The sequence below is a fragment of the Lynx canadensis genome, chromosome B3, assembly GCF_007474595.2.
Source record: "Lynx canadensis isolate LIC74 chromosome B3, mLynCan4.pri.v2, whole genome shotgun sequence".
Taxonomy (NCBI): domain Eukaryota; kingdom Metazoa; phylum Chordata; class Mammalia; order Carnivora; family Felidae; genus Lynx; species Lynx canadensis.
The window spans coordinates 4,560,982-4,582,956 of NC_044308.2; the positions used below are offsets into that span (position 1 = coordinate 4,560,982).

A 21,975-nucleotide genomic window follows, 5' to 3' on the forward strand; every position below is an offset into this window, starting at 1 on the left:
TTTTTCTTTCTCATAACAGCTTTATTGTAGTATAACTCAGACACCATACAGTACCCCAATTGAAGTGTACAATTCAGTGGTTTTAGTGTATTCACAAAGTAGTACAATTATCACCAGTATTTTCAACACCCTTCAAAAGAAACCCCTAACCAGTAGCAATCACTCCCCATTTCTCCCAACCCTCAGCAACCATTTCATTCTCTCTCTCTATTTTTGCCTATTCGGGACATTTTGTGTAAATGGAATCATACAGTTCACGGTCTTTTGTGACTTTTTTCACTAGCCTAACATTATCAAGGTTCATCTGTGTTGCTGTGTTTCTCTTTACTGACAATAATATTCTATTTTATGGCTAGACCACATTTTGCTTATCCCTTCATTGGTTAACGCATATTTGGGTTATTTGCACTTTTTGGTTTTTAATGAATATGCTGTCACGAGCATTCGTGTACAAGTTTTTGTGTGGACATATGTTTTCAATTCTCTTGGATATATACCCAGGCGTGGACCTGCTGGTGAGTATGGTTAATGTAATAATTCTATAGTTCCTCCTTTGAGGAACTACCAGTCTATCTTCCAAAATGGCTGTCCCATTTCACATTCCCACTAGCAGCCTATGAGGCTTCCATTCGCCCCTAACTTGCTATTATCGTTTCATTATAGCCATCCTCCAAAATATTAACTTTTATCATGAGATCATCTTCGATGCATAGAATTGCAAAGATAGTGCAAAGTAGATCCTCACTCAGGTTCCCCTAATGTGAGATCACCAATCTTTTGGAAAAGATAGAAATAATAGTTAAGAGGGCCAGCTCTGCCCCTTCTCGTCCTAGGTGCAGATCAGCAGCTTGGACAAGTCAAGGCAAACTTTGTACAGAGTCAGGGTCAGCGAGAAGAGGGTCACATTCAGGTGCCCACGGTAACAAAAGCAGGAGGCAGAGCTCAAGGAGCCAGCAGATCCTGTTAACGGGGTCACGTTCGGGGCGGGGAGACCGGGAGCAAGGGGCTTCCTGACACCCCGCACGCCTGGTGGTCTCATCACACTGTAGCACGCTTTGGTTGTTTTCTCTTGCACCAAGTCTTTTGAACTCCGGAGAGCTTGAGGCCGTGCTTTGAAGGGCTCTCATATCCTCCGCCCTTACCCGTAAAGCACTTAAACGAAACCACCTCGGGCCGCCACCTCCCGTATGCGGGAGACCGACCTCGCACACCGGCGCCCCAGAGACGGCAAGCCTGGCCACAAGTCCAGGTGCCACACCCAGACCCGTGGCCCGGCTGCAGCCGCCGGCCACTCAAGGGCCGCCCGCCGGCCCCCGGACGCCGGAGCCCGGCTTCCGATTGGCCAGGCGTGCACGAGAGCCCGCCCTCCGGAGGTTGCTGGGAGGCCTCTCGGCTCCCCCGGGTCGCCGCCTCCGCTAGGGGCCGGTAGCTAAGTGCGGGCACAGGGCTCCGGTAGGTTCTGTGCAGGCGAGGTCGGGCGTGGGAGAGCCCTGTTACCGCCACACCAGGCCGGGAGGCTACATTAGGAGAGACGAGAGTCCCTTTGTCTGCTCTCCGCAGCGACGCGCCGGGCGCGGGGAGGGAGCGCCGGTTCCCGCCCCGGAAGCGGAAGTGCGGACGCCTCGGGGTCCCGTCCAGTGCGAGCCCGGCCGGTGCGCCAGCCATTCCGCCCGCCGGTCACGTCGCGCCCTCTCCGCTGCCCGTTTCCCCCGCTCGACGGCCTCGCCATGCTGTCTCTAGATTTTTTGGACGATGTGCGGCGAATGAACAAGCGGCAGGTGAGGATGGCCTCCCACTCTTTCCTGGGGCTCCCCTCTTCTCTCTGACGCTGCCACTGCGGGGCCGGGCGGACCTCTGGCCCCCAGTGAGAGGGCCTGAGGAGGTCTGACGCCTGGATCATTCCTTCTCTTGGTGGAGCGTGTGGCCAGAGGTCGCTTTGTCCGCCCCCTATTTTTAGCCCCTGGCTGCGTCCTGGGCCTGCTAGGGGCGAAGCGGGAAGCCGGGGCTTCACGTTCCATTCCTGCTATCGAGGCAGGAGAGCGGGTGGAAACCGCAGGGCGCTAAGTGGGAGTTGGGGTTGCCTGTTATTTTAGACTTGGGAAGGGCGGCAAACTCGTGTTTTCTCTGCGATCGCAGCGACTCCCGGTCAATTCCGGCGACTGGGTTTAGCAGTTCAGTGCTGCTCCTGGCTTCTGGAATGCTCGGAGGGCGGCTGTAGGCCCCCCAAGAGCCGTTTGGCTGCTCTCAGCCCGAGGCAACCCTCCTGCTGCAGCCGGACCCCAGCAGGCTGCAGGGCCTTTCCCTGGAGCGCCTCTGAGCTCAGAGTTGGAGCAACAGTAATACTTGCCCTTGAGTCCTCTTAGCAGTAAGGTGGCAGCTCTCAGAATCCTCGGATTTGCTGCCCAATAGTAGTGGCACAGGGATCTTGAAATTGAGATCTTGTGATTTTGTCCCTTAAAACCTTACTCCATCTTGAACTTCTAGACCTTTTGCCAGATGGTCCTGGCAACACTGTTGTAATTAGTCATTAGGAAGGGTCGCTCCTTTTTGTCTTCTGCACGAAGTGTGTTTGTAGAGACTAGTTTTGCTTGCCTTGGACCTTTTTTAAATGGTATTTCGCTTTTAAGAATTTAACGTGTCACTATTTTTTTTTAACTTTTAAAAATGTTTATTTATTTATTTATTTTGAAAGAGAGCGGAGTGGGGGTGGGGCAGAGAGAGGGAGAGAGAGAGATCCCAAGCAGGCTCCGTGCCGTCAGCGCAGAGCGGAATGTGGGGCTCGAACCCACAGACGGGGAGATCCTGACCCCAGCCGAAATCAAGAGTTGGTCCCTTAACGGACTGAACCACCCAGGCGCCCCTAACGTGTCACTGTTAAAGATGCTCTTTTGGACTTGTATTCTACAGTATTCATAGTTAACCGTCTAAGGAAGTGGATATGTACCCTTCGCTTAGTCCGCTTCAGACTTTTCCTAGCTCAGTGTCACCTCTTAAACACGTTTCCTAATTCCCTCAGTCATAATTGATCATTCTTTCCAAGTTGCACGAAGTGCTGGTCTTTATGGTAACACTTCAGGGTCTCACTTGTACAGTGCTGTCTTCTTCATATCTGGATTTCTAGGTGCCATAGACATTTCTCCGGAGAAATACTTAGTTTGGACCTCCTGGTTTTTGTTTTGTTTTGTTTTTGTTTTTGTTTTGACTTATGCCAGGGAATCAGACGCAAAGGTCAGTGAGACAGACAATGGCTTCGAGGAGCATAAGTGTGTAGAAATGACTAAGGCAAATAATAACTATTTTGCACTCTTGCTGTGTGTGTGATGTGTTTATTTACCGGAGAGGTAGGTAATGTCACTCCCATACTGCAGATGAAGAAAATGAGCAAACTCCCAGAGGTTGTTGGGGGGACGTGGCAAGGACTGAATGGCATGGCAGTGGGGCGAGGGCAAGTAATGAAATGAGGCTTTACCTGTACATGATATCTGGGGAAAAAAATTGACAGTGACTCTAGATACTGAGAGCTAATCGGACGAAAAGGGTAACTCGAAGTTTGGTTCTTCTCTTCTAAAATTGCTGTCATTTGCATAACTTTCCACTTATCCTTAAATATCATCAAATGTCTGGTTAATTTGTTTGAGTTGTCATTGTTCTTTTTTCTTATCAGGTTCATAGAGGAATACTTAGTGCAATAAATTTCATCCATTTAATTTTTTTTTTTTTTACATTTATTTATTTTTGAGAGCCAGAGAGAGATAGCATGAGCAGGGGAGGGGCAGAGAGAGAGGGAGACACAGAACGAGAAGCAGGCTCTAGGCTCCGAGCTGTCTGCACAGAGCCTGATGTGGGGATCGAACCCACGAACCGTGAGATCATGACCTGAGCCGAAGTCGGACGCTTAGCCACCTGAGCCACGCAGGCACCCCAAATTTCATCCATTTAAAGTGTACTGTTTGATAAACTTCCAGTTAACTACGCCCATCACAGTCAAGATAACTGAACATTTCTATCACCCACAAGATCCCCTGTGCCCCTTTCTGTTTCGTCTGTTAGCAGCTGGCAACTGCTGATTTGCTTTTTGTTAGTATAGATGGACTTGCATTGTGTTTTTATTTTATTTTTATTTTTAATTTTGGACTTGCAGTTTATATTCTTTTGAGCTTTGAGTTTTGATTTTTTAACAACTTACTCAAGACTTTTGTTTGTTATATGTAATGCAGTTTTTTTGGTCAGCCTCACAGTTGCCAGAAGTAAAGTGTTTACCTTCCCTGACTCCTATACATTGTTGCCAGATTAAAGGCCTCTCTCCTGCCCTCAGACCTTCAGCTCCTCATTGCCTTGTAGGTAGTGGCCTAGACCTTTAGAATGGCATTTGCAGTAAGCCACAGTTGTGTTACAGTCACTGTTTCTCACCGCTTCAGTTTACTTTTTCTACTTGTCTCGTCATTGTCTCTGAACATTGTCCCATTCAAACCTTATGTACTCTGCTGCCTTAAAACTCCTCTTGTATTCTTTCCGAGTCCTTGTGGACTGGCCCAGAACATTCAGTGATCTCTACAGCCCTGTTAGCAGTTATATACTATTTTATTTGTCTTCTTCCCTTTGGAGTATGGCTCCTTTACAGAAGTATCAGATCGCTGTTTTCCTGCAGCTTTTCTTAATCCATGAAGACCCGATCAATAGAGTTTGACTGTTTCTGCGGTGTAAATACACCCAACATGGCTGATTTCATGCTACCAACATGACATCTCTCAATGTGGAATTAAGAAGAGCTGTGGTAGCAGGCACCTGTTATTTCCACTTTACAGATAAAATAGAAAAACGTAATCTCAAGAACACAGATAACGAGGGGAAGAACAAACATAGATAACGAGGGGATGCCTGGGTGGTTCAGTAAGTAGGTTGAGCTTCATGCTCTCGGTTTCAGTTCAGGTCATGATCTCACAGTTCATGGGTTCGTCGGGCTCTGTGCTGATAGCATGAAACCTGCTGGGGATTCTCTCTTTCCCTCTGTCTCCACCCATCCCCTGCTTGCTCTCTAGCTCTTTCTCTAAATAAATAAATAAATAAATAAGTAAATAAATAAACAAACAAACATTTTAAAAAAGGACATAGATAATGATAAAATGTAGTAAAATAGTCGGGAACTGATGGATTTAGATTATTTCTTTGTTGTTGTTTTTTTAAAATTGAATTTAATTGTACTGATTTTCAATAACACTGTGCTTGACACCCAGCTTGCAAAACTCCTGAAAAGTTAGCAAATTGGCTCCAGCACACTGCTGGTATAGGTTAGGTTTTTTATTTTAGTTTTTAGTTTTTAAATTTTTATTTAGTTTTGAGAGTGTGGGTGAGTGGGGGAGGGGCAGAGAGAAAGGGAGACAGAGGATCTGAAGGGAGCTCCAGGATGACAGCAGAGAGCCCGATGTGAGGTTTGAACCCACAGACCATGAGACCATGACCTGAGCTGAAGTCTGACACTTAACTGACTGAGCCACCCAGGTGCCCCAGTTTTTTTTTTGTTTCTTAAATGATTTTATCTTTAAGTAATCACACCCATGGTGGGGCTCAGATAAGTTCGAATGCTGTATCAACTGAGCCAGCCAGGTGACCCTGGATATAGGTTCGTTTTTTGATACCCATTGAGATGGCCTTTATGTCCAGAAAGGCCTCTTTAAAATTATCTTTTATTTTAAAAAATAATGTTCAGCTTGTAAAAGCTAAAACTTTAAAACTGAGTTCTTAAGCTTCTAGAGTGAGTGTACAAATCTTATTTAAAGGCTAGGAAATTAAAAAAATAAATAAATTCTAGGAAATTTTAACAGACATTTTTAAGGCCCTTTGAATAGTTGGGCTAATTTACAAACAAACACCTTAAAAATATTATAAATTTAAAAATTTCTTTTGTAAAGGGTGCCTGAATGGCTCAGTTGGTTGAGCATTCGACTCTTGGTTTCAGCTCAGGCCCTTATCTCATGGGTTGTGGGTTCAAGCCCCACATCGGGCTCTGTGCTGCCAGTGTGGAGCCTTCTTGGGACTCTCTCCCTCTCTGTCTGCCCCTTCCTCTCTTATGCTTCTGCACGCACGCTCTCTCCCAAAATAAGTAAGTAAACTTTAAAATTTTCCTTTTTAAGAACATCATTCAGCAAACATCACTGCATACTTATATCATTTGTATATGTCTGGGACTACTTAAGTTCTCTGAAATGTTTCAACACTGTGTAAATAGTAAGCTTTCTGCTTAAAATCATAAATCTGCAACAATTGATTATATATTACAAATTGAAACTACAAACCTGACCTATTTCTTTAATGGGCCAAGTTCTTTTAAATTTTATAAATACTTAAAATACCAAATATGCACAGAGTTTTTAACATAAAAATATTAACACTATACATAATTTCTTTTAAGAATTTTTGTTCTTAATTATAAATTTTACTGGGGTCAAAAGTTGTTTACCCACTAAGAAAAGAAGTATGTCATGCCAAGTAGTTTTCATGCTACTTTCACATGTAAAATTTGAGATTGTCCCTGTTTGCCAAGAATTCTTAATGACCAGAGGGTATTGGCCAGGATGTGACTAGATCCATATTTGAGCCCTGATGGGATTGGTCCAACTTCCACAGAATTTGCTTATTAGCTCCTCCTTAGGCCTCTTACATTACTCGGTTTGAGTTTTGCATTTCTTTGGGTTTTAATTATCTGTATGTCTTCTTGCCTAAATCTAAAGATCTTAGGACTTGGCAGAATCCTTGTCTTTTTATTTCTTCTTATCTCTTAGGATCACTCAGCTCCTAATGGCTGTGGTAAGGATATCTGATTGAACTCTAGATACCTGTGATGATTTTTGTTTAAATGAATTGGTCCCCCAGTGAGGCACACAGAAGCCAAGGAGATTTTTCTTAGTCTTCGACCTAATATCAGTAAGTGTGCAGCAAATAGGAGGTACATATAGCACAGAGAACGGATCTATCCAGATTTTTGAAAACTCATATAGTCTTGTTTAGGATGAGGAAAATGTTACTGACAAGGTGTCCACATTCAGTAGTTAGTTGCCAAGTTTCAGTGTAGAAATACTAACATCAGGGGCACCTGGGTGATTTAGTCAGTTAAGCATCCGACTTCGGCTCAGGTTGTAATCTTGTTCGTGGGTTTGAGCCCCATGTCAGGCTCTGGGCCGACAGCTCAGAGCCTGGAGCCTGCTTCGGATTCTGTGTCTCCCTCTCTGCCCCTCCCCTGCTTGTGCTCGCTCTCTCTCTCTCTCTCTCTCTCTCTCTCTCTCAAAAACAAATACTAAAAAAAAATTAAAACTGAGACATGGTGAATCAGCGAGATGTCACTAGCCAGCACTGTTACGGGTGGACAAATCCAAGCTTTCCATGGCATCCGCGGCTGGAGTCCACATCTGGTTGATGGATTGGGACCACACCAAAGGAGAGTAGATGCAGTGTGTGGAAAGCTGTTGCTTCTCCAGCTAGGCTCTGTTGGTCACCCAGAAGAGCTAGACATGGAACAGAAGAGAGCAAGGACAGACTGCATCCAGCCAGGCCTTTGATTTCTCGCCGCCTCTAACCACAGCGACCTCCAGCATAATAGCAGGTCCGTCCTTTTGACCTTCTAGATCTTGGGCACATTTCTCTTTTTGGCCAACTTTAACCCAGAACCCTAGAGAGAGGGGATTTGGGAGTGCCTAGTTGTAGCTTATCCAGGTTGGCAAAGTGCAAAATTACTGTAGTCAACTCGGCAACTATACACACATCTTCTAATTGTATTTAATTTTTTTTAATGTTTATTGATTTTAGGGCGGGGGGGAGGTGGGAGGGGTAGAAAGAGAAAGCGAGACAGAGGATCCAAAGGGGACTCTGCACTGACAGCAGAGAGTCTGCTGTGGGGCTCTGACTCATGAGCTGTGAGATCATGACCTGAGCCGAAGTTGGACATTTAACCCACTGAGCCATCCAGGCACCCTTGTATTTAATTTTTCAAATAAAACAAAATTATGCTTCTGTCTACTATGTAGCTATCCTTTGTTTTTGTAATTGTTCATGTGGTTGTAGCTGTATTCTTTCTTCCATTAGCCATTCCATAGTCCTTCTGCTCTCAGCCACAACCCAAGTTGGTCATAGTTTCTTGCCTGGTGGAGTGACCCAAACTTCATTACTAAAGGGTTAATGTCAAGAGTAGTCCTGCCTGAATTGGATTGTCGTGGTTTTCACTAACTTTTATCACAGAGCATAAGAGAACTTAGAGAACTTCTTTGTATAGTCCAGGATTCTATATATAGTCCAATTATACTCACTTCCCTCATTATGTAGAAACAACCCTATCTTCTTCTGAACGTCAGGATCAGTCACCCTTGCCAATAAGTAACCCTCTATTCTTTGCATTTTGGTTCACTGGCATGAGGAGCCCAAAGTGGCCAGGTAGTGCTCTCAACTTCCGGTTTCATGGAATCATCGTGTCCCCTGATGGAAGGATATCTCGTGTGAAAATGAAAATGTCTAAGCCAGCAGAATCCAAAGTTGTGAGAATGGAAAACAGAAATTTCACTAGCAGATTGTTAGGGGTAGTAGTGAGAGCTCACTCCCATTCTCATCCTTTTATTCTGGACGAATGAGTAGTACCTATAGAAGAAATAATCTCATATATTGGTTGCTGATTCAGAGCATGTACCACATACGGGAAGGCAGTAGACATTATCCCAGCCCCACAGAGTGTTGCGGGTGACTAACTGGTGCGCTAAGGCCATCTGTGTCACTCGGAAGATAGAAACCATACCAGTAACTGAACAGGGAAAAGTTTAATATGAAGAATTGTTAACTAGTAAAAGATGTTCAACTACTAAAAATGGGTAAAAGAGCACTCAGAAGTTCAGAAATGTCATATGCAGAAAACAGCTACACCCTCTAGGATGAGGGAGTGAACGAGAAAGAACCGCCCTCCCAAGCCTGAGATTCAAGACCTCCTTTGAGAGGGTGTGGCTCCACAGGGACACGCAGTCTGCCATGGCAGTGACATTGGCCAGAGCAGTGAGCTGGGGCTGCTCCATAGAACTGGCCTGCTGGGCGGCTGAGAAGTTTGCCAGAGATCACGTGGGCAGGAGCCAGTCTGTGATGGCCAGTGATGAGCACTACCAGACCTGCACACAGATCCGCTCACTGCCATGTGAAATAAAAACATGGAACGGAGGAGAGAAGCGCCTTCCTCCCTCACTTTGCAGTGGCCCTCTCGTGCCTTTTATTAATAAATCCAAACGTGACTGAGCCAGTTGGAAAAGGAGAATTTGTGTAGGTAACACAAGAATGAATTTGGAGCTCGGAGGCAATACATTGATAACTGGCCTACTGTTCCACTGTTATTTCCGGCCAGCCACTTCCAGACGAGGGGAGACCTAGTAAGACCAGTGAATTCCATGACCTGTATGGCCACTGCTGTACTTTAATTATCCATGAAATAAGTTCTCTCATCACAATGTTGTATGGAATACCATGATGAGGAACTAAGGCATTCTGTAAGTTCACGGATGGTGGTTTTGACAGAAATACCAAGGAGAGGGAAGACATCCCTATCTAGAATATAGTCTAGTAAGGAGAAGTTGCTGTCCGTCCCATGACAGAAGTAAACCAGTATCAGGAATGGTATCATTGTTGATTTTTTTTGCTGTTGGCAGAGTAGACACTCATCATTGGCCAGAAGCAAATTGGTTTTGGTGAGTGAAAATCCACATTGCTAACCATCAGCTTGGCTGCTTACAGACAGCCACTTTGACCATGAGCCCGTTGGGCAAGACGAGGGTAGCTGGATGTCTGACTGACATCCAGAGAGTAGGTAATTTTATTTAACTGATTGTTTTAGTATGTGCTGCTGAAACGAGCACTGCTTAACTGATTATTAAGATAACTCCTCTGCTGGGACACCTGGATGGCTCCGTTGGTTAAGCGTCCAACTCTTGATCTCAGCTCAGGTCATGATCTCACAGTTGGTGAGAGGGAGCGCGGTGTTGGGCTCTGTGCCAACTTGCGGATCATGCTTGGGATTCTCTCTCTCCCCCTCTCTGCCTACCTCTCTCTCTCTCTCTCTCTCTCTCTCTCCCTCAAAAAAAAAAAAAAAAAGACTTCTCTGATGATATAATTCTTTGGTGAACATTTATATGGAACACAGACATATCTTCACATTCTAAATACCTGCTTGGAGAGTTCCCTCAACATACCACTGACCCAAATGCCTTGTCTCCGGCTTTTCGATAATGTCCCTTCCAGTCCCCAGCCAGCCAGCCAAACTGCCGTTCACTTTTGAATCAGTGTAAATCCACACCTGTGGCCACCTCTCCCTCCAGGCAAAAGGAACCACTTCTATCACTCAAAGTTCTGCCCAATGGGGAGATTTCCCTTAATCACGGTCCCTCGTGGTCAACGCTGAATGGGCATGCAGTGCCACAGCCGTCTGTTTTCAGCTGGTGCTAGGTGGTTCGTGTAGAACCGTCTAAAAACCAGGCCCGACGTCGTCCTTAGTCAGCCGGTCAAAGGGAGCTCCCGTGAGGCAGTAGGTATGAGAGAAGTGAAGCAGTTTAACCTGAGTAGAAACCATGAGTATCCGAGTCACTTGCTCGTACAGTTGTGTCTTCAGACCTGCCCGAGCCCGGTCTTAAGTAGCCTGCTTCTGCTTGGTGGTGGAGTACTTCCGCGAGCTGACGCACAGCTTCGTGGCTTGGTGTATCTGGCAGTTCAAGCTGGGGAGTTCAGGTCACGTGGTAATTTGGTGACCCCCCCCCCCCCCGCCCCGGTCAAGTGTTTGGTCTCTGCCAGAACCCAATAGACGCCAGAAGCTGTTACTTCAGAGAACAGTTCTCCAAAGTATAGCGTAGCTTTGCCCCCAGATCCACAGGTGTGTGCTGTCATTCACCCCTAGAGAATGGCCAGAGGCTCCCCATCTGTCACAAACACTTCAGTCATCGTCTGGGTCTGATGGCCCAATTGCTAGAACAGCTTTCATGGCAGCTTGGACCTGTTGTGGAGCCTTGCTCAAGACTGGCTCAAAATGGGTTTACTAGATACGGAGATTGGACTAGCTCACCCACATGAGGTATATGTTGCCTCCAAAATCCCAGGAGGCCCGCTAGGCTTCAAGTTTCTTAGTGGTGTCGGGAACCAGATGCAGCAACTTCCTCTTCGTCTTGGAGGAGATGTTTTAGCAGGGACTGCTAGACACCAAGAGTTTTCATCAGGATGGGGATTTTTGTGGGATTTATTTCCCACACTCTGGCCACTTGTGTATTTTTCCTTTTATGTTTATTCTTGGAGCGAGAGAGAGAGGAAGACACAGAATCCAAAGCAGGCTCTAGGCTCCCAGCTGTCAGCCCAGAGCCCGACACAGGACTTGAACTCACGACCCGTGAGATCATGATCTGAGCCGAAGTCAGATGCTTAACCGACTGAGCCACGCTTGGTATTACCAAGGGGTCTAGGTCACAAGGTTCAACTACCAAGTGCAGTCAGCACTATATTGATGTCATCAATATAGTAAACAAGTTTACTCTGGAATGGAGGGCCAATCAAGGTCCCTGTGGCTAGATTACGATCGGAAGCTCTAGAATTGATGTAGCCCTCAAGTAGACCCTGTCACCAAAAGCATACCTAGTGGTCTTATTTCTCTTGCTGCAGGGGTCCTCAGAGACAGGAAATTGTCAGGAAAACAAGCAACGAGCCTCTTTTAAGTTGATGTTGGCTAGAAACTGATGATTGTCTTGCTAAGACAGGGTACTCAACCCCTGATTTTCATCATTCAGACTCATTAAGGATGTGTACCTTTTAGTTCTGATTATGGCTACATGTAACATTGTTAAGGGACTGTGACATACAGCATTATGTTTATGGTTATGGGCCTTGGAATATCACTTGTAGCAAGAAATAAGATTGGAGAGGTCAGCAGGGCCCAAATCATGGAAGGCCTTGTATACGGAGGAGTTCAGATGTGGTAAGTCGTGAGAAAAAATTTGGAGCAGACAGTACAGTAATTTCACTTTCACTTTATAAAAGTAATATACAGGCAGATGAGTTACATGGATGCAAATCTAGAGGTAGAACTGTCAGATTATTTTCATAGTCTTGGTGAGAGGAAACGAGACCTGAATTCAGGCAGTAGCCGCAGGAGTAAAGCCAACAGGCTGGATGTTAGAGATGTTGGGGAGGTGAACTCTAGAGGCCCCATGGCGGATGTTGGGACCACACTGGAGAGTGTGGAAAGAGGAAGCAATTTGAGGAAAAGGGTTGAGTTCAGCTTTGGACATGGGTGACTTTCAGAAGGTAACTGAATATATTTACCTAGAGGATATAAATGGTGTGATACAAAGAGATTTCAGTGTCATCAGCATAGAATTGAAGCCATGAAGAGACAAGATTGCGTGCAGAATGGGGAAGGACAGGGGCAAAGACAATCCTAGAACACCTGTCTTTCAGGGTCTGGCGTAACAAACCAAGGGATGAGTGGGTTATAAGAAAGTTAATCAAGTGCTGAATGCCTCAGAAAGACAAATAAGGTGGTTGAAATAAGTTTATGGGCTCACCCTCCCCCCCCCCCATAATGAAACAATGAATAGTTTAAATAGGTGTTATTATTTACATTGCTCAAAAATTTAAAAAAGGAAAGTGACTTTCCTATAGCTTTGCCAGCATTGTATGTTTCCAGACTTTTAGATTTTTGTCATTCTAGTAAGTGAAGACTGGTATCCCAGAATAGTTTTACTTTATATGTCCGTTATTATGAGTTTGGTCGAGCATATTTTCATGTGATTTTGGAGTTGTTTTTACTTCATTTTCCAAGAACTGGCAGTTCATAATCCTTTGCCTATTTTCTTTTTTGGGTTATTTTCTTATTGATTGCCAGGAGCTGTTTCTAGGAAGATTAGTCTTTTGAATATATATATGGTAAATACTTTCTCATAGTTTATCATTTGTCTTTTGACTTATAATTTGCCATGCATAGTTGTGGGAATTTTTAGTTATTGTTTGCTTTTTTGTTTTGTTTTGGTAGTTACCTTTACCTAGATTTGCTCCATAGCTTCTGGATTTCAGGTCAATTAAATAAGACTGTCTTTACTCTGAGGCCTTTCCTACTCTGTTTGCTTCTATTTTGTATGCTTGTGCTTAAAAAAAAAAAAAAAAAAAAAAACTTAATTGACATATAATTTATAAAATTCACCCATTTGAAGTGTACAATTCATGTTTTTCAGTAAATTTATCCTTAGCTGGATAGTTTATATAAATGTAATCATCCAAAATGTAGTCTTTTGCAGCTGGCTACTTTCATTTAGCATATAATTTTTTAATTGTAAAATACCCATAAAATTTATTGACTCATCCATTTTTTTTATGTTTATTTATTTTTGAGAGAGAGAGAGCGTGCACATGAGCAAGGGAGGGGCAGAGAGAGGGGGAGAGAGAGAATCCCGAGCAGACTCCACGCTGTCAGCACACAGCCTGATGCGGGGCTCGAACTCAGGAACCATGAGATCTGTGAGAACTGTGAGATCAACCATTTTTTAAGTGTAGAGTTCAGTCAGGGTGCCTGGGCGGCTCAGTTGGTTAAGCAGCTGACTCTTAATCTCACCTCAGGTCTTGATCTTAGGGTCGTGAGTTCAAGCGCTGCATTGTAGGTGTGGAGCCTACTTTAAAAAAAAAAAAAAAGTGTAGAGTTCAATAGTGTTAAGTACATTAACACTAATGTACAACCAATCTCCAGGACTCTTTTCACCTTGTAAAATTAAAATTCTGTGCTCATTAAAAACTCCCCATTCTCCCCTCAGCCCATCCTCTGGCAACCACCCTTCTACTTTCTATCTCTATGAATTTGACTTTTATTGATTTTTTTGTTTATATATTTTCTGTCTTATCGATTTGTGCTCTAAACTGTATTTCCTTCCTCAGTTGCTTTGTGTTTAGTTTGCTATTTTTGTCTGGTTTCTTGAAGTGGAATCTTGGGTTATTGATTCCAGATCTTTTCTGCGGTGCCTGGGTGGCTCAGTCAGTTAAGCACTCGACTGTCAATTTCTGCTCAGGTCATGATCCCACAGTTAGTGAGTTCGAGCCCCATGTTCGGCTGTGCACTGACAGCGTGGAACCTGCTTGGGATTCTCTCACTGCCCCCCTCTCTCTGCCCCTCCCCTGTTTGCACACACGCGCTCTGTCTCTCTCTCTCTGAAAATATTTTTAAAAAATTTTTTAAATCTTTTCTAATATATGTGTTTAAAGCTATAAATTTCCTTCCAAGCAGTGCTTTAGCTACACTCCATAAATTTTGATATATTGTGGTTTCGTTTACACTCAGTTCTCACAATATTTTATGATTTCCTTCTGACCCGTGGGTTATTTATAAAAATGTTTAATTTCCAGATATCTGTGGATTTTCTAAATTTCTTTCAGTGCCGATTTCTAATTGAATTCCATTGTGGTTGGAGAGCATAGTTTGTGTGATTATAGTCTTTTAAAACTTGAGGCTCTTTTTTATTTGCCAAGGGCTGGATCTCTGGAGAATGTTTCATGTGTGTTTGAAAAGAATATGTATTCTGCTGTATTGGGTGGAGTGCCCTATAGATGTTTAGTTGGTTGATGGTATTCAATTTTTTATACCGTTGATGATTGTCTGTGTCATTCTATCAACTATTGAGAACGGGATATTGAAGTCTCAAACTTTTTATCTTGGAATAAATCCTACGTGGGTATGCAGTGTAAGTATTTTTGGATCTGATTCGCTAAAATGTTGCACATAATTTTTATATCAGTGTCAACGATCTGTTCAGTGGTTTACTTAAAAACAACAGCAACAACAACAATTATTTTTTTTTGGAGAGGGGTGGCTGCATGGCTCATTCGGTTGAATATCCTTATTTCTTCTCAGGTCATGATTTCGTGGTTGGTGAGTTTGAGCCTCACTTGGGGCTTGATGGCTGCTCTCCACACAAGCCTGCTTCGGATCCTCTGTGGCCCTCTCTCTGGCCCTCCCCATGCACTCTGTCTCTCTTTCAAAATAAATAAATAAACATAAAAAAAATTTTTAAAGCTAGTTTTTTTTTAAGTTTATTTATTTATTTTGAGAGAGAGAGAGTACGCTTGCATTGGGGAGGGGCTGAGAGAGAATCCTAAACAGACTCTGTGCTGTCAGTGTGGAGCCCAACACAGGGCTTGAGTTCACGAACTGAGAAATCATGACAGCCAAGATCAAGAGTTGGTCTCTTAAGCAACTGAGCCACACAGGCGCCCTTGTTAATAGTTTTCTCAAACCATGTTTGGTCTGGTTTGGTAATGCTGGTCTCATAGAATGAATTGGAGAGTATTCCCTCTTCTGCGATTTTCTGGAAGAGTTGGCATAGAATTGTTAATGATTTTTTCATTAAGTGCTTGGTAGAATTCACCAGTGCATGCCATTTAAGCCTGGAGTTTTTCTTTTTGGAACGTTTTTAAACCATAAATCCAATTTCTTTAATAGATATTGATCCATTCAAGTTGTCTTTCTTCAGTGAGCATTGGTAACTGTCTTTCAAAGAATTGGAAATATATTAGCATAAAGGTTTTCATAATACTTATTATCCCTATAATGTTTGTATATTAATACAAATGAATAGATATTACTCTAGTGATGTCATCCTTCCTTATACTAGTAATCCATATCCTCCCTCCCTCTCTCTCTCCCTCTCTCTCTCTCTCTCTCTCTTTTTCCTGATTAGTCTGGCTAATTGATCTTCTTGAGGAACCAACTTTTGATTTGATTGATTTTCCTTATTGTTTTCCTGTCTTCTGTTTCATTTATTTCTCCTCTTATTTTTAGTATTTACTTTCTGTGAGTTACTTTGGGTTTCATTTGCTTTTCCTAGTGTTTTAAGGTAGAAGCTTAATTTAGGAAATTCACAAATATTTGGAAATTAAACAATTTCTAAATAACCCATGGGTCAAAGGAGAATCAGGAGAAAAATTACGAAATATTTTGAACTGTGTAAGCAAAAATACAACATATAATTTGAGACTTTTCTGTTTTAATTTTACTGCTATAAAATTCTTCTGTGTAGTATTTTAAATGCATCCCACAGATTTTGATGTATTTCCATTTTTATCCAGTTCAAAATACTTCCAATTTCTTTTTTGAGTTCTTCTTTTACCATGGGTTATTTAGAAGCCTGTTATTTGATTTTGAAATATTGGAGGGAGTTTTCAGATACCTTTCTGTTACTGATTTCTATTTTCATAACATTGTGATTGGAGAATGCAATTGGCATAATTCAAATCCTTTTCTATTTACTAAGACTTGTTCTGTGGTCCTGAATATGGTCTATCTTGGTAAACTTTCTATGTATACTTAAAAGGAATGTGTATCTGTTGTTGGGCAGAATGTTCTGTAAATATTAAGTCCAAGTGGTTGGAAGTGCTGTTCAAATTTTCTCTAATCTTACTAATTTTCTACTTTCTTCCTGTATCAATTATTGATAGAAGGATTTAAAAATTAGTAACTTAACAGCTTTGGATTTGTCCGTGTCTCTTGTAGTTCTGTCAGTATTTGCTTCCTGTATTTTGAAGCTAAGTTATTAGTTGCATAAATGTTTAGGATTATGTCCTCATAGTGAACTCACTTGTTTATCATTATGAAATGACCCTCATATCCCTTGTAATATTATTTGCTATAAAATCTGCTTTGTGTAGGGGCGCCTGGGTGGCGCAGTCGGTTGAGCGTCCGACTTCAGCCAGGTCACGATCTCGTGGTCAGTGAGTTCGAGCCCCGCGTCGGGCTCTGGGCTGATGGCTCGGAGCCTGGAGCCTATTTCCGGTTCTGTGTCTCCCTCTCTCTCTGCCCCTCCCCCATTCATGCTCTGTCTCTCTCTGTCCCAAAAATAAATAAACGTTGAAAAAAAAAATTAAAAAAAAAAAATCTGCTTTGTGTGATACTAACATAGCCACTCCATCCATCCATCCCTCCATCTGTCTTATCTTCAGTTTTCTTTTGAGCACGATTAGCATGATATGTTTTCCTGTCTTTTTACTTTTAACAACATTTGTATCTATATTTAGAGTACATTTTTTGTAGGCAACATATAATCGGGTGTTTTTGTTTTTTTTTTTTCTAATTCAATTGGTATAGTATATAGGTAGTTTACATTTTATGTGATTATTATGGTTGTGTTCAGGAATCTCCATCTTAATTTTTTTATTTCTCCCATTTGTTTATTATTTGTCATTCCTCTTTTTTCATCTCATTTTGGATTAGTTGAGTTGTGTTTTTTAGGTCTTTTTGGATTTGTTTTAAGTTTCCATTTTATTCCTTTGTTAGCTTGTGAGGTATACCTTATTTGTTTGTTTGCTTTAAGGTTTATCATGTGTTTTTTTTTTTAACTCATCTCAGTCTATCTTCAACTTATATTTTATGACTTCATGTATAGTATGAGAGCATTCCAATAATACATTTCCATTTCCCCTCCTCTGCCTTTGGGTTCTTGTTACATATTTTACTTCTGTATATTTTGCCACAATACTTTATTGTTATTTTTGCTTTAAATAGTCTATTGTCTTTAAAAATTTTATTTGAAGGGGCACCTGGGTGGCTCAGTCGGTTAAGCATCCAACTCTTGATTTCGGCTCAGGTCATGATCTCACAGTTCGTGAGTTTGAGCCCTGTGTCCAGCTCTGCACTGGCAGCTCAGAGCCTGCTTGGGATTCTCTCTCTCTCTCTCTCTCTCTCTGCCCCTTCCCCCACTTGTGCACACACTCTCTCAAAATAAATAAAGTTTAAAAATATTGAAATAAAAATTGTTTTAAAAAGAAAAGGTGTATATGTATTTACTGACATCTGCTCTTATTCCTTTGTGTTGATCTAGATTTTATTTGGTACTTCTCCTGGAGGACTTTTTTTTTTCTTTTACTTTTGAATTTACATCCAAGTTAGTTAGCATATAGTGCAATAGTGATTTCAGGAGTAGAATCCAGTGATTCATCCCCTACATGTAACACCCAGTGCTCATCCCAACAAGTGTCCTCCTTAATGCCCCTCGCCCATTTAGCCCATCCCCCCTCCCAGGACCCCTCCAGCAACCCTCAGTTTGTTCTCTATATTTAAGAGTCTCTTGTGATTTGTCCCCCTCCCTATTTTTATATTGTTTTCGTTTCCCTTCCCTTATGTTCATCTGTTTTGTATCTTAACTTCCACAAATGAGTGAAGTCATATGATATTTGTCTTTTTCTGACTAATGTAGCTTAGCATAATACACTCTAGATCCATCCATGTTGTTGCAAATGGCAAGATTTCATTCTTTTTGATCGCCCAGTAATACTCCCTTGTATATATATATATACACATCTTCTTTGTCCATTCATTTGTCAATGGACATTTGGGCTCTCTTTCCATACCTTGGCTATTGTTGATAGTGCTGGTATAAACATTGGGGTGCATGTGCCCCTTCGAAACAGCACATCTGTATCCTTTGTATAAATACCTAGCAGTGCATTTGCTGTGTCATAGGGTAGTTCTGTTTTTAATTTTTTGAGGGACTGGTATTTTTGCGTGGAGGACTTTTTAAAACATTTTTTGTGGTGTAGGTTTGCTCACGATGAAGAAGTATTTTTTAGGGGTGCTTGGGTGGTTCAGTCGGTTAAGTGCCCAACTCTTGGTTTTGGCTTAGTTCATGATCTCATGGCTTCGTGGGTTCGAGCCCCTCATTGAGCTCTGTGCTGGCAGTGTGGAGGTTGCTTGGGATTTTCTCTCTCTCTCTCTCTCTCTCTCTCTCTCTCTCTCTGCCCTTCCCCCACTCATGCTGTCTCTGTCTCTCTCAAATAAATAAACTTGAAAAACTTTTAAAGAAGAAGTATTTTTTAATTTTTGTATGTTTGGAAGGCTTTATTTTGCCTTCATTTTTGAAAGAAATTTCTCAGATAGAATTTTAGGTTGATAATTTTCCTTTTAGTACTTTTAAGATGTTGCTTCAGTGACTTCTGGCATGTGTTATTTTCAAAGAGAAGTCTGCTGTGATCTTTGTTCCTCTTTACATAATGTCTTTTTTAAATCTGGCTGCTTTTACAGTTTTCTCTTTCTCATTGGTTTTAAGCAGTTTGATGATTATTTTAATTTTCTTGTAGTTTTCTTCAAGTTTCTTTTGCTTGGAGTTCGTTCTGGTTCTGGATATACAGGTTTATAGATTTAATCAAATTTGGAAAAATTTTGGCCATTATTCAGGTTTTTCCTGTCTTCCCCTTCGTCCTGACAAATCCCATTACTTGTATGCTAGATTGCTTGATGTTATTCCTCTTCTGCAATTTTTCTAGAAGGGTTGTCATTGAATCGTTAGGATTTTTCATTAAATGCTTGGTAAAATTCACCAGTGAATGCCATTTGAAACTGGAGTTTTTCCTTGTTGGAAGGCTTTAAACTATAAATTCAATTTCCTTAACAGACATCGATCTGTTCACATTGTCTGTTTCATGTTCAGTGAGCTTTGGTAGCTTATGTCTTTCAGTGATGAGAAGATAATGTATATCGGTATAAAGGTATGTTTGTAAAGATATGTTTTCTGTGTCAGATTTTTTATCTTTTTTTTAAGGTGTATTTATTTAAGTAATCTCTACATCCAACATGGGGCTCAAACTCATGACCCCAAGATCAAGAGTCGCTTGCTCTTCTGACTGAGCCAGCCAAGTGTCCCATGTGTCAGATTTTGAAAAGATATAATGGGTTTGTCTTAAATGAAACTTACCTTACTGTTATTAATATTATGCCTGTTTCGACTATTCCAGATCTTTTGTTATCATCATTTAAGGTCATCACTGGGACTGTCAGTGACTTTACTGGACCATAATAACAGCATCTATTCTGAACACGTTCAGTTTTTCTGGCACCATCTGTATGGCTTCTAGCTGCCGTCAGGATATTTGCCTCTAATACCCCAGCTTCTAAGCACTTCCTCTTTCGTGAGTTAGACAGCAGGAGAATTGTGGTTATGGACTGATGAGTCTCTTAGTTTGAGGTCTTGAGAGGAATTGAAGACTTAGGCCAACTGTAATTTTGTAGCCCTGAGACACATTTTGCTTCCATGGTCACTTCTGTCTTTGCTGGAGATTGCTAGAAGTGTGACTTCTATGAAAATACCCTATGTGTTGAACTTTCAAATCTCTTTTGGAAGAATAAGAAATACACTGTGTCTTTGATAACCATAACAGATAAACGCACACACTATCTAAACGCACTATCTATCTTCTAGATAGATTATGGCTGTTAAAAAATTTACCAGCTTTTATTTTGCTGAATTTTCTTGAACTCTTGTTATGTATTACTTACAGTGTGTTTTATTTGCTTGTTTATTTAAGTTTATTTCTTTTTGAGAGAGTGCTCATGTGCGTGCCCACAAGTGACACCGTTTACCGACTGAGCCACCCAGGCGCCTCCAAGTGTCTTTTTGTTAATGAAAATCTTTCCATTGTCATCTTTCCATTTTCAGAAGGGCACCAGTGTAGCATTGTCAGAACAGGTGCGGGGTATCTAATAAAGTACTCTTTAAAAGAAACATGAAAGACAAAAATTACAATTTCCTTTGTCCCTGCAAGGTCACTGTTCCACCCATAACCACCCTTCCCTTTTTCCTCAGACTTGTAATACTGCCTTTCACCATAGAGTCATTGTTGGGAAATTTATCTAATCACCAAAGTCACCCCCATCGTTCTTATTAAGGAGGAAAAGGTTAAAAGTCCCCCGCTGTGTATGACTGGTATGTCCCTTAAAAGGCTCGTATACAGCTAAGTCAGTCTGTGGCCGAAACCGAGGCAGCAGCACACTATCTGAGCAAAAATTTGAAAACTGTCATGTTCTTCTCCCTTTCTTTTCTCGCCTCTTTTTCCTACCAACAGTCTTACTCAAAATTGTAAAATAAAAGAGCCTCCCTAGCTCCTGCTTGGGATTTGCTGTCTCTCCCTCTCTTTTTCTGCCCTTATGTGTGTGCACTCACGCGCTCTCTCTCAAAATAAGTAAACATTAAAAAAAAAAACTCATTAAAAAAGATACTTGAACTGATAGACGTGGCTATTTTTAGATTTTATTTGTTTCAGTGTGAATTGTTTAAGTTTTGCCACAGAAATATTAACATGCTTGATCTGGGGATATTGCCATAGACCCTGCTAGGGGTGTTATGTAAATGTATGGTTCTCGCAAGGATTACCTTTTCAAAATTTGGCCGATTTTGAAATATGACACCTTTCTGACTCCTGAATAAGGGATAATGGAACCATATTTGACATTTGGTAGTTTGTGTGGAATCTCACAGAAATTCGGGATTGGGGCGTAGAATCTATTGTTCTAAGCAGTACTGTAGGTGATTTTTTTAGTATCAAAAATTTGGAAAATACAGCCTTTAGCTGGATTCCTGACTGTTTACCCACTGGTTGACGATGATCACTTCTTAGAAACTAGTTTTCCTACTTCTAGCCTCTCCTCATTTCCTCAATTCTGTTTTCTGAATCAAAGGACCATTTTTTTGGTCTTTTCAGAAGCTACCCTCTCAAAGAGGTAGAGTTTAGGAGACCTGAGTTGTAGTTACTACTCTGCCTGCCAACAGCTGTACAGCCATGAGCACATCACATAACCTCTCTGTGCCTCAGTTTCCCTACCTGTAAATGGGAGTGTCAAACTAGGTGTCGGGTTGTACCTGTATGCTCGTATTACGCCAGTACTCAAAGAATAGCAAATATTTGTGTCTGTTAGAAAATGTTCATATTTTCTTCTTTGAGGATGATGTTAATGGTATCCACAGAGCACATCATATTTCATAGGGGTGCCAGAATTTAAGTCATATTTGAGTTTCCCCAATTGATCCCAAAATGCCTTTTCAAAATCATCTCTACGTCTAATGTGGGGCTCGAAGTCACGACCCCGAGATCAAGAGTCACATGCTATACCGACTAAGCCAGCCAGGCACCCCCCAAAATGTCTTGAATAGTTGGGATTTTTTCTTACAAACA

The 21,975-nt window shown here is 41.9% G+C and overlaps 1 protein-coding gene across 2 annotated transcripts in view; it reads left to right on the plus strand.

Annotated features, from left to right (window-relative positions):
* The first annotated feature begins 1,427 nt into the window (after window positions 1–1,427).
* The window catches only part of SEC11A (SEC11 homolog A, signal peptidase complex subunit), a 40,586-nt gene continuing 20,038 nt past the window's right edge, over window positions 1,428–21,975 (plus strand). The window contains exon 1 of one of the 2 annotated variants that reach the window (XM_030317312.2): window positions 1,428–1,778. In XM_030317312.2, the coding sequence (XP_030173172.1) occupies window positions 1,728–1,778 (51 nt within the window). In that variant the 5' untranslated portion in view covers window positions 1,428–1,727. The remainder of the gene's footprint in view (window positions 1,779–21,975) is intronic. The other variant, XM_030317311.1, reaches the window with a different exon arrangement.